Below are 13,973 nucleotides of genomic sequence, written 5' to 3'. Positions count from 1 at the left end.
GGATATTCCATAATATAAAGAAAGTCAAGTGGTTCTCGGATTCTTCTTTTTGAAGCCAACAAAAACAAGAACCAGGAAAAGAATTACATTCTTTTGAGAATGATTTTTTATATAAAACTCACCTCCCTCTTTTCAAATTCAACCTATCACAAGCTATTGGATCTGTCCACTGTTTTCGTTAGGAAACATAACCAAAAAGCTTATTGTTCATTAGTATAGAGAAACATACTAAGATGTTTTAAAAATACTTATTGCTTTTTATAAGGATCAGAAAAAGGAATAGATCTATTAGATGGAAGTGTTCCACAGTAAAAGTTTATCTCAAAAGAAGAGTTGAAAAGTCCAAAGAAGACATACAGATGGCCAAGAAACACATGAAAAGATTTTCAACATCACTAATTATTTGAGAAATGCAAATCAAAACTACAATGAGGTATCACCTCACAGCGGTCAGAATAGCCATCATCAGAAAATCTACAAACAATAAATGCTGGAGTGGCTGTGGAGAAAAGGGAACCCTCTTGCACTGCTGGTGGGAATGTAAATTGATACAGCCTCTACGGAGAACAGTATTGAGGTTCCTCAAGAAACAAAATAGAATTACCATATGACCCAGCAATCCCACTACTGGGCATATACCCAGAGAAAACCATAATTCAAAAAGACACATGCACCCAATGTTCATTGCAGCACTATTTACAATAGCCAGGTCATGGAAGCAACCTAAATGGCCACTGACAGACGAATGGGTAAAGAAGATGTGGTACATATATACAATGGAATATTACTCAGCCATAAAAGAGAATGAAATTGGATTATTTGTAGAGACATGGATGGACCTAGAGACTGTCAAACAGAGTAAAGTAAGTCATAAAAAGAAAAACAAATATCGTATATTAACGCATATATGTGGAATCTAGAAAAATGGTACAGATGAACCGGTTTGCAAGGCAGAAACGGAGACACAGATGTAGAGAACAAACGTATGGACACCAAGGGGGAAAGTGGGGGCCAGGGGAGGATGATGAATTGGGAGATTGGGATTGACATATATACACTAATATGTATAAAATGGATAACTAATAAGAACCTGCTGTACAAAAAAAAGAAATAAAATTAAATTTAAAAAAAAACATACAGAGAGTAATGAACTTAAGTGCCATGGAGAAATAATATAACTATTATGATTATTTTACAGAATAAATTAATAATAAATATATTAAAATAAAATATATTTAATATAATTTATATAAAGAGAATTTTAATGCATTTAATATAAAATATAAATATAAAGAAATAAAATACAACATTTTATCAATTCTTTTCCAACTTAGGTTGTTACTAAGAATATTGAGCAGACAATGTTATGTGGCAGCCTGGATGGAAGGGGAATCTGGGGGAGAATGGATACATGTATATGTATGCCTGAGTCACTTTGCTGTGCACCTGAAACTATCACAACGTTGTTTATCGGCTACACTCCAATATAAAATAAAAAGTTAAAAAAAAAGAATATTGAGCAGTTCCCTGTGCTATACAGTAGGTCCTTGTTGGCCATTATCCATTTTAAATATAGCAGCATGTACATGTCAATCCCATACTTCCTACATGCATATGTATAACTGAATCACTTTGTTGTACACCTGAAACTAACACAACATTATTAATCTATTGTACTCCAATATAAAATAAAAAGTTAAAAAAAGACAATAAAAATAAAATAAAGTATAACATTTTATTATTATAATAACTTTAAATATAAAGTTACATACAATAGCAGATATGAATACCAAATTCATAACTGAAGATGAATTGAACTCTTATTCTCTGCTTTGTCACTAAACAGTATCCTTCGGGGTTAAAATGGAATTTATTATTATCTACTTTAACCACTCAGTTTAAGATTATTTTTGTAAAGCATCCAGCATAAAATGATCGTACTTCTGGCCAATATTTGTTGTACGATTGAAAATAGCCTCACCTATCACATTTTGGCTATTTTTCATTATTAACAAATATACTTGCTAACATTTCACTTGCCTGTACAGGTACACACAATAAAAAAGATAGCAAATTCATAATGGACAATCCTGGCAGGATCTGGCGCTCCAGGAACGTAGAAGAATGAATGCTAATCATTTCTTCTTGGCTCATGTTCTGATTATGGTGAAGAGTTGCAAGGTGGTGGTCCATAACCATCATATATATCATCAGCCCCATTACAGGAATACAGAAAAACAGGCTCACAAGAAAGGCCCGTCGCCATCTAATATAGAAGAGAAAAATCATTTGAGTAAATAGGTAATGGTTAAAGATTCTATGCACTATAAGGAAATATAACTTGTGACCAATTCCCACCCAGTGTAAGGATGATATTGAAAAAACTGACATGCTAACAGTTTATTAAATTTGTAAAGAGGAATCAAAATCTGTTTTTCACTGACATTCCAAAAGTACTTACTGTCTTATCTCTCGCTTATGGTCTAGGTGGCTTGCTGACCGGTCCTTCTTGACCAAAGAAGCTTCAAAACCTAAGCTCTAAGGAAATTCATGAGAAAACAATTATTTCACTGAATGTATAAATATTACCTACAGAAATTCTAAGCTGTGGTATTGTCATTAAGAACAACTCAATTCAATTACTAAGTGCAAGTCATTCTGGGGAATATAAAGATGAAGATGTGCTTCCTTCTCTTAATTACCTTTGTTTCTAATCTTTCATCAAAGAAATGAGTATTTTCTCAACTCTATTTGATGTCTATCCTACTGTTCTCAAACTACTGATTTAACTCAAGTGCAGTTGTCCTCAGTAGAGGTTCTTATATCAAGAAGTCAACTAAAGCCTCCAATAAGTAATTTTGGAAAAAAGCAGAATCTATTACTTGGTCAGGCCGACAGAGTGTATGATGACCTAATAAAGACAGAATTGAGATATATACACTACTATGTATAAAATAGATAACTAATAAGAACCTACTGTATAGCACAGGGAACTCTACTCAATATTCTGTAATGATCTATATGGGAATAGAATCTAAAAAAGAGTGGAGGGCTTCCCTGGTGGCACAGTGGTTGAGAGTCCGCCTGCCGATGCAGGGGACATGGGTTCGTGCCCTGGTCCAGGAAGATCCCACATGCCGCGGAGCGGCTAGGCCCATGAGCCATGGCCACTGAGCCTGCGCATCCGGAGCCTGTGCTCCGCAATGGGAGAGGCCACAACAGTGAGAGGCCCGCGTACCGCAAAAAAAAAAAAAAAAAGAGAGTGGATATATGTATAACTGATTCACTTTGCTGTACAGCAGAAACTAACACAACATTGTAAAGCAACTATACTCCAATAAAAAGAAGAGAATTCAGCAGTAAAATCATAAATCGTACACTTAGACAAGCATCTACTAGTACTGATGTATATTAATCACTTTATTTTTAATTTTAGCTTTGACATCTATCAAGTCATTGATCCATCCATCCCCTGAAAGTACAGAAAACTGAATAATAGGCCACAAAAGCTAGCACCATACTAAACATATTATTCAAGGGTTTGCATATGCAGTCTTTATTCTTGTTGTACCCGAAAAAAGAACACGAATGAAAATTTTCCGCAATAAAATAAAGTACTGAAAGAAAATTACACCTAAGTAAGACTCATATGAACATAGACAGTAACATACACTATATTTCGAACTGCTAGGGAAAATGCTGCCATCTTACATTTCTTGGCAGTATAACACAGTGAAAAGAGCAAGCATGAGCATTGGAGTCAGAAAGATTAGGCTCAAATCCCAGCTATGACACTTACTACCTATGTGACTTTGAGGAAGTAACATCTCATAACCTGAGTTTCCTCACTTCCAAAATGAAGATGACAGCACTGTTGTGAGAATTAAATCAAGAGTTGAAGCTTTGCAATTTTGGTAACTGGCACATAGTAGATACTCAATAATGCTAGCTTCACAAAGATGTTAATGGTGTTACTATCTACATTAACAGGATCTTACCTGAATGATTAATATGCTTTTTAGATCATTAGAACACCAATGCTAGACCACAGTGAAACTTCTAAAGCACTTTAACATGTATTACCACTTAAGATTTACTGAAGACTGCAGGATGAATTTGTCACAGAGAAAAAGGTTTGGTCTTTTAAATTTCTTACTTTAACTATGATATCATTTGCTTTGACCTAACAAACAATACAGCATCTAGCAAGATGCTTCACTTTCTTAGTGATTAACATGAATTTTACTCATAACAAATTGTACTTTGCTTACATTTTCTAAATATTTTTAAATGATCTGTGGTTCTGCCTTAAGTCTGCTCCTGATTAATAGTGCCAATGTGCCTTTACCTAATTCTTCCTGACGAAGACCAAAAAAAAAAAAAAGAAAGAAAAAGGCAGACACTCTTACATTAAATTTTGAGACAGACATTGTCTATAGAGGTAAACAAAGGAATCAGATTTTTCTCATCATCTCTATCTGATACAAACCAGAAGTGATTCAAGGTAGTGCTGACTAACTAGATAGGTAAGAACACAGAAATGCAAAGTCTTGGCACTTACTTCAATTGTATGAATAATATCTCTGGGACCAATAATTTCTGGATCATATTTAATATGTGCTTTGTTGGTTGCCAGGGCCACAGAGCAGTAGAAGATCCCTCCATGTTTTGTGAGGGTAGACTCTATTTTATGTACACAGGAGGCACATGTCATTCCTCTCACCTGTTAAAGACAAAGGCTTTGTTATTCAGAAATATACTTTTTTCCTCCATTAAATGTGTGTTGTTACTTTAAACTAAAAGAACTCTTGTAACAAGGGATTAACACACAAGATCCTATCTGCACTATTAATATGTTTTAGATTATGATCATTAGATCACTGTCTTTATATCACATTGAACAAAGATATGGTCCCAGCTGCAACATTAAGGATCTCATTAAGTCTCCGGTCTTCCTGTTATTACTCAGTGATAGAGGATTTGACAACTATCATTGCTTCTTGTATTCAATGTCTTGCTTCCCTCTAGATTTTTTTCACCCTGCTAATGTATATAAGTATGTATGTGTGTATATATATATCCTTTAGTATTACTTCTAGTGAAGGTTAATGGATAACAAAAGTGTTCTACCTTTGTCCAAAAATGTATTTTGCCCTATGTCTTGAGTGAGGTTATACTTTAGTTGGGTATTAAATTCTAAAATGGAGGGGCAGGACTTCTGGAATGACTGTGTGAGAAGCTCAGCAAATCCTTTCCCCAAAGAGCAATGATATAACTGGACAAAAGTTTCAAAAACCAACCACTGAAAGATTATGGGAAGTAACCAAAAAGAGTACACAACAAATTACAAAGTACTTATTCAAGAATATCCACCAAAAGAATATCATTAATAGTGGAGTGAGGATTTCTGAAAATTCTCTCCTCCACAAAAGCAATTAGAAAACTGGCAAAAGTTGGAACCACCTTTTTCAGAAAAGTTGGAAAAAAGGGAACCCTTGTATACTGTTGGTGGGAATGTAAATTGCTGCAGCCACTATAGAAAATGGTATGGGTGTTCCTCAAAAAACTGAAAATAGAACTACCATATGACCCAGCAATTCCACTCCTGTGTATATATCCAAAGAAAGCAAAAACACTAATTAAAACGATACATGTACCTTAATGCTCATAGCAGCATTATTTATAATAGCCAAGATATGGAAGCAACCTAAGTTCCATCAATAGATGAATGGATAAAGTAGATGTGATACACACACACACACACACACACACACACACACGATGGAATACTACTCAGCTATAAAAAAGAATGAAATTTTGCCATTTGCAACAACATGGATAGACTTGGAGGGTATTATACTTAGTGAAATAAGTCAGACAGACAAAGACAAATACTGTATCTTATCATCTATATGTGGAATCTAAACAATATAACAAAGAAATGAATATAATAAACAGAAACCTACACATAGAGAACAAGCTAGTGGTTACCAATGGGGAAAGGGAAAGGGGTTGGGGCAAGATAGGGGTAGGGATTAAAAGGTACAAACTACTTTGTACAAAATAAATAAGCTATGAGGATATATTGTACAGAACAGGATATACAGCCAATATTTTACAATAACTTTAAATGGAGTATATATAATCTGTAAGAATTTTGAATCACTATGCTGTACACCTGAAACTAATATTGTAAATCATCTAAACCTCAATTTAAAAAACTGATTAAAAAAGAAATCTGAAAATTAAACAAAAGCTTACAGCAATGCAGGAAGCATTTATTCAAGAAAATCAGATAAATTCCAATAAAACGTCAAGCTATATGGCATTACAGTTTGCCATATTCCCATCCCCTCTCCTCCAGCTCTGGGGTAGCCATGAAGACCGATAGGCCACAATCATGGTGAAAAACAGCATCAGGAAAGCTACCAGAGAGGACAGAAAAGGATTGGAGTACCTTCAAAGCCTCATTCCCAGACAACTGTCATTATTTGGCCTGTCTGATGGTTCTCTGAAATATCCCACTTGCAAAGATGTCTGTTTTTCCTGATGACCCAGTGAATACAAAAAGCCTTTTCCCCAGGAGAATTTGTCAGAAACAATTAGAGGAAATTATTTAACCTTGTGGCTGCCTGAGCCAATGGATAACAGTTGGAGCAAACAACAGACTAACAAAAAAGCCTAAAAAGGAAAGCCAGGAAGCAAGACATCCATAAGCGCTGCAACATATTCCTAGGAATCTAGAAGGCCATGCACATGCATAGGGTTATGCATATGTCCAGGGCTGTGTGTATGTTCAAAAAAGAACTGAAAAGGCCCTAACTTCTCACCTCAGGCTGACCTTTAGGCTCCATAGAAGCAGGAGTCGAAGGGTAAGGCAAAACTGACAGCTGCATGGCTGAGTGTTCAAGGCATGCCCCAACATTTACAAAGAGCTCTTTAGCAAAGACTGGGAGACTTATTGATTCCAGATATTTAAGGCAATCACTGTCTGATCATTAGCTGACAACTGAGCTAACCAAACAGAGATTTCAGTGGCCACACACAACAAAGAACACAGACTTTATAGAATTAGTTCAGAAGTCACTGAACAAACAATAACAATGACAAACAGTAACAAATAACAAACCCTGAGGAGAGGGGAAGAATCTTATTTCCAGAGTTACTACATTATATTTTCAACAAAAACTGTCAGACATACAATGAAACAAGAAAGTATGGCCTATACACAGGAAAAAACTTTCCCTGATGAAGCCCAGACATTGGATTTACTAGGCAAAGATCTTGAATCAGCTATTTTAAATATATTCACTGAACTAAAGGAAATGATGTCTAAAAAATTAAAGGAAAGTATAAGACAATATCCCACCAAACAGAGAGTATCAATAAAGACAGAGATTATTAGAAAGGCCCAATGGAAGTTTGGAGTTGAAAAGTACAATAACTGAAATGAAATCAGTGCCTATAGTGAAATTTATAAGTGCCAATATTTTAAAGTAAGAAAGATCTCAAATAAATAACCTAACTTTCTACCTTAAGACACTAGAAAAAGTAAAACAAACTAAACCTAAAGCAAACAGATGGAAGGAAATAACAAAGGTTAGAGTGAAAATTAACAAAAGAGAGAATAGAGAAAATCAACAAAACCAAAAGTTGGTTACTTGAAAAGATTGACAAAATTGACAAACTTTTGGCTGGAGTGATGAAGGAAAAAAAAAAAGGAAGACTCAAATGATTAATATCAAGAATGAGGACTGACTGCTAATAGGTATGGGGTTTCTTTTTTGGGGTGATGAAAATGTTTTGAAATTTGATAGTGGTGATTAGTTGTACAACTCTGAGAATATATTAAAAACCACTGAATTGTACACTTTAAAAGGGTGAGTTTTATGGTATGTAAATTATATTTCGATAAAGCTATTAATTTTTAGAAGTCTTTAAAAAGTACAAACCAACCCATTCTTTGTAATAGCTGCTTAGTATCCCATGGTATGGATGTATGTATCAGTCTCCAATGACCGACATTTAGTTTGTTTCCTATCTTTTGCTATTATAAAAATACTATAATAGGGCTTCCCTGGTGGTCCAGTGGTTAAGACTCTGTGCTTCCAATGCAGGGGGCGCAGGTTCGATTCCTGGTCAGGGAACTAAGATCCCACATGCCATGTGTGGCATAGGCAAAAAAAAAAAATACTATAATGAACACCTTTGCGCACATATCATTTCATACATATCCAAATATGTCTGCTGGATAATAAGCTCCTACAAGTGGAGCTTCTGAGGCAAAGGCTATGCGCAATTTTACTTTTGATAGATATTGCCAAATTCTTCTGTTGAGTCCTTGTCTCAATTGACATTCCACCAGCAATATATGAGAGATCAAACACAGTGTTAACAAAATTGCTTTTTATCTTTACCAATCTCACAGGTGGAAAATGGCATTTCAGTGCAGTTTTAATTTGCTTTACTCTTATTAAAAGTGACATCGAACATTTTTTCATTTAAAGAGGTATTGTTTTGGTTTTTCTGTGAACTGTTAGTTCATATCCTTTACCATCTTTCTTTTGGTTTGATGGCTCTTATTGATTTACAACACTTCTTCATATATTAAGGAAATTAACCTTCATTTATGATATGAATTACAATTATTTTACTTGCCTTTAGACTTTGTTTATGGAGTTTTTCTCCCAAGAAGAAATTTTTATGTACCTGAAGTTATCAACCTTGTCTTTTATGGATTTTGTATGATATTTAGAAAGACTCTTCCTACTCTAATATTATTTTTTAAATGATAGATTGGATGTTATCACTGGGAAAAGCTAGGTAGAGGCTACAGGGAAATCCACTGTACTATTTTAGCAATTTCTTTGTGAGTTTAAAATTATTTCCACAATGGACTGATGGACTGATGTATGATAAAACAAATATAGTAAAATGTTAATTGTAGAATCTATGCAGTGTGTGTAAGAATGTTCAACTGTACAATTCTTTTGACTTTCCTGATGTCTGAAATTTTTAAAATAGAATATTGAAAAAAGCTCCAAATATTTCTTCTAGTAATTTCATGTAGGAATCATACTATATTTTAGAAGTTGATTTTCATTTATTCATTCAAACCCAATTCTTGTTTATTGGTTCTTAATAGAGATGATTATCTCTTTTTTTTGGTGGTACGCGGGCCTCTCACTGTTGTGGCCTCTCCCATTGCAGAGCACAGGCTCCAGATGCACAGGCACAGCAGCCATGGCTCACGGGCCTAACCGCTCCACGGCATGTGGGATCTTCCCGGACCGGGGCACGAACCTGTGTCCCCTGCATTGGCAGGCGGACTCTCAACCACTGTGCCACCAGGGAAGCCTGAGATGATTATCTTTTACATTCTATGCTTGAAGGCCACCATTGTCATATCTTTCCAGTTTCCTTAATTTTCATTTTATGTTTTATTGTCCCCACATTTTAATTATTTTTCAAACTCTTTTCTGAATTCTTGCCAAGTTTTTCCTGCAAATTCTATTAACCACACAAAATGTCTTACTTACAACAAGTTCCAAAACACCATCCCCTTCATCAGCATTTTCTATCACAGTGGCTCCAAATCCAAGCTCTCGGATTAACTCGGCTATCATCGGGGGTTGTATGACAGCAGGGTTATATCTTACTTCTGCCTTCCCAGCCATCAGAGCCACAAGTACAGAATATATTCCTAGGAATATTGATAAGAAAAACAATTCAGATAACATTTCTCATAAAAATAATAATCTTATAATAGTTTTTTTTTCATTTAACTGTGAAAGGATTAAGTGAATCTGGAGAAATTTATTTCTTAACTTTTATACAGTATTGAGCCAAAATCAAAACTATTTTAAAAGAAGGCTTCATTTTAAAAAACTTTTTAGTATGGAAATTTTCAAATACATACACACACACACAAAAGAGAAAACATAATAAACTTGATGTACCCATCTCTCAGCTTCAGTAATTATCAGTAACACTGGGCTGCTCTTGTTTCATATATATTCCTACCCACTCACTCTCTGCCCTTTACCCTGATTATTTTGAAGCAAATCCCAGATATCGTATCATATGTAAATATTTAAATACATATAACTAAAAGATAAGACTCTTTTCTTTAAAAAAGAACCATAATACCATTATCAAACCTAAAATAATTTCTCAATATCATCAAATATCCAGGCAATGTTCACATTTCCACAACTGTCTTATAACTGTTTAACACTCTTTGTTTGTTTGCTTGAATTGGGATCCAAATAATGCCCATGAATTGTAATCCATTGAGACCTTATCATGTAAATATAAAGTATTTTTAGAAACTCATAAGACAGAGTCCTAGAGAAAGGAACTCCTGTACTTAGGAAATGACTGCAGTTGTAGCAAAGAACCCAAGAATATACCAACATACACATTACAATATTGCCAAATAACAGTAATTTCTTTCTCAAGTTTTATTGTCTGACATACACTAATCTAAAATGCTCTTATTCCTAAGAAAAAAAAAGTGCCACACAACTTAACAAAGAAGTTCATTTTATGGCAGTCATGCTGTTCTCTGGTGTAAGCATTTTGTTAACAACCATCCCACTTCTCTAGACCAGCTATTGCTGTAACTGCCAGGAAGAAAATTAATAACGTGAAGTAGAAACGGCAGTTCTTTCTAGGAATCAGCAACCCTTGGTGGCTACCAGACAGGGAATAGGGATCAACAGTCCATAGGTTAGATCTGGGTTTTGAAAAAAAGAAAAAATATCCAAATATTAATTTAATAATAGTTTTTAATAAGAAGACAAAGTATCTAATATAATCTAAGTTTTCTGTATAAAAGTGGTTAAAAAATAAAATACTATTCTTTTCTTTGGAAAAAATAATGGTTACACACTGGGTTTTGTGGGTACCAAATAATTCAGAAGATCAGATCACAGGAAAGTATCAGTAATAAGAGAAAGGTGTAGAGAAAGTAGGAAAAAAATCTTCTTGCTTCAGTTGAATGTAATCTACAGCCAAAGAGAAAGAGAAAATCTGGTTTTTCAAGTTTCAAAACCATGTTTCATACTTATATAAATTATGGAAAATTTTTAAAATTCTTACTTCAAAATATAATTAGAACTCTATCAATTCATTTTTAAAAATATAATGCAGATGAAACTGAGGGAAGACCAGTGTCACTTAATTAAAAAAACAAAAGTGAATGTAGTGACCCCAGCTAGGGCAACGGTATGCCTAACTGGGTTAGGAGGAAGTAAAGGGGTAGTAGAAGGTAACTGGAAGTATCAGCTTAATGGATTAAAGGAGAAAAAAGATCTGTAACTGTAATTTGTAACAGGCATTGCTTGTCTCATGAGAAAGGCTATTTCTGAACTGCCCCAAAAGAGTTTGTTCTAAAATTAAACAGACCCCTTGAAAAATTCTTTTTGCTTTCATTTGCTTGCAACTTCCCTCCTGTTCTTTTTTAATCACTCAAAGTGTAATTTAGCCCTGACTGCATTATAATTAGATATAATGGAGGCTGAAATGAAGGACGCAGAAATGAAAGAATGCAAACAAGATAATATTGAACTGAAGATGACTCTAGTGTATAACATACATTTTGTTACAATAATGTTCTGGCCTTTACATATAAGGTGATTCCACTGGCTACAGAATTCCATTATTACAGTGTATACTTTGAGTTATTTCCCCAATAGTGGGGATAAGCTTATAATAATCATATTTATTCAGCCCTTCTGAGTAACAGCATGTATCATTAAGACATCTTGGGCGAGGGCTGTTTGAGTACCAAACCTATGACTTCAGGCTCATTAAACATACTCATGTATCTCTACGGTTAACAAATCTACTATGCATACTGCGAAGTCCATTAATGTGAGTGCAAAATTTTAAGCTAAAACATCTGAGTGTGACTGATTAAAAACCAATATTGTAGAATGGCTTGAAGATGGTGGACAAGAAGGACCTGCCCTCACTCCCTCTTGTGAAAGCACCAGAATCACAACTAACTGCTGAACAATCATCAACAGGAAGACACGGGAACTCACCAAAAAGATACCCCACATCCAAAGACAAAGGAGAATCCACAATGAGACAGTAGGAGGGGCGCAATCACAATAAAATCAAATCCCATAACTGCTGGGTGGGTGACTCACAAACTGGAGAACACTTAACCACAGAAGTCCACCCACTGGAGTGAAGGTTCTGAGCCCCACGTCAGGCTTCTCAACCTGGGGGTCCGGCAATGGGAAGAGGAATTCCTTGAGAATCAGACTTTGAAGGCTAGTGGGATTTGATTGCAGGACTTTGACAGGACTGGGGGAAACAGAGACTCCACCCTTGGAGGGCACACACAAGATAGTGTATGCATCGGGACCCAGGGGAAGGAGCAGTGAACCCATAGGAGACTGAACCAGACCTATCTGCTACTGTTGAAGGGTCTCCTGCAGAGGCAGGGGGTGGCTGTGTCTCACAGCGAGGACAAAGACACTGGCAGCAGAAGTTCTGGGAAGTGCTGCTTGGTGTGAGCCCTAGCAGAGTCCGCCATTGCTCCCACCAAAGAGCCCAGTAGGCTCAAGGGTTGGGTCGCCTCAGGCCAAACAACCAACAGGGAGGGAACGAAGCCCCACCCATCAGCAGACAAGGGAATTAAAGTTTAACTGAGCTCTGCCCACCAGAGCAGCACCCAGCTCTACCCACCACCACTCCCTCCCATCAGAAAACTTGCTCAAGCCTCTTAGATAGCCTCATCCACCAGAGGGCAGACAACAGAAGCAAGAAGAACTACAATCCTGCAGCCTGTGGAACAAAAACCACATTCACAGAAACACAGACAAGATGAAAAGGCAGAGGACTATGTACTAGATGAAGGAACAAGATAAAATCCCAGAAAAACAACTAAATGAAGTGGAGCTAGGCAACCTTCCAGAAACAGAATTCAGAATAATGATAGTGAAGATGATCCAGGATCTTGGAAAAAGAATGGAGGCACAGATTGAGAAGACACAAGAAATGTTTAACATACACCGAGAAGAATTAAAGAACAAACACCTAGAAGAATTAAAGAACAAACAAACAAAGATGAACAATACAATAACTGAAATGAAAATTACACTAGAAGGAATCAATAGCAGAATAACTGAGGCAGAAGAACAGATAAGTGACCTGGAGGACAGAATGATGGAAATCACTGCCATGGAACAGAATAAAGAAAAAAGAATGAAAAGAAATGAAGACAGCCTAAGAGACCTCTGGGACAACATTAAGCTCAACAACATTTGCATTATACAGGTCCCAGAAGGAGAAGAAAGAGAGAAGGACCCAAGAAAATATTTGAAGAGATTGTAGTCAAAAACATCCTAACATGGGAAAGGAAAGAGCCACCCAAGTCCAGGAAGCACAGACAGTCCCATATAGGATAAACCCAAAGAGAAACACGCCGAGACACATAGTAATCAAACTATCAAAAATTAAAGACAAAGAAAAATTATTGAAAGCAGCAAGGGGAAAACAAGAAATAACATACAAGGGAACTCCCATAAGGTTAACAGCTGATTTCTCAGCAGAAACTCTACAAGCCAGAAGGGAGTGGCATGATATACTTAAAGTGATGAAAGGGAAAAACCTACAACCAAGATTACTCTACCCAGCAAGGATCTCATTCAGATTGGATGGAGAAATCAAAAGCTTTACAGACAACCAAAAGCTAAGAGAATTCAGCACCACCAAACCAGCTCTACAACAAATGCTAAAGGAAATTCTCTAAGTGGGAACCATAAGAGAAGAAAAGGACCTACAAAAACAAACCCAGAACGATTAAGAAAATGGTAAAAGGAACATACATATTGATAATTACCTTAAACGTGAATGGATTAAATGCTCAAACCAAAAGACACAGGCTCATTGAATGGATACAAAAACAAGACCCATACATACGCTGTCTACAAGAGACCCACTTAAGACCTAGGGAC

General features: G+C 35.9%; 1 protein-coding gene across 1 annotated transcript in view; it reads right to left on the bottom strand.

The window, feature by feature from the left end:
* ATP7A (ATPase copper transporting alpha) overlaps positions 1 to 13,973 on the bottom strand; it is a 77,111-nt gene that overhangs the window by 30,471 nt on the left and 32,667 nt on the right. Inside the window, exons 5-8 of the mRNA XM_082865340.1 lie at positions 9,540 to 9,703; positions 4,562 to 4,723; positions 2,462 to 2,538; positions 2,041 to 2,266 (exon numbers count right to left, since the gene is read on the bottom strand). Coding sequence (XP_082721466.1) covers positions 2,041 to 2,266; positions 2,462 to 2,538; positions 4,562 to 4,723; positions 9,540 to 9,703 — 629 coding nt within the window. The remainder of the gene's footprint in view (positions 1 to 2,040; positions 2,267 to 2,461; positions 2,539 to 4,561; positions 4,724 to 9,539; positions 9,704 to 13,973) is intronic.

Source organism: Leucopleurus acutus, assembly GCF_964270905.1.
Source record: "Leucopleurus acutus genome assembly, chromosome: X".
Lineage (NCBI taxonomy): Eukaryota > Metazoa > Chordata > Mammalia > Artiodactyla > Delphinidae > Leucopleurus > Leucopleurus acutus.
This window is presented reverse-complemented; position numbering and strand designations above follow the sequence as displayed.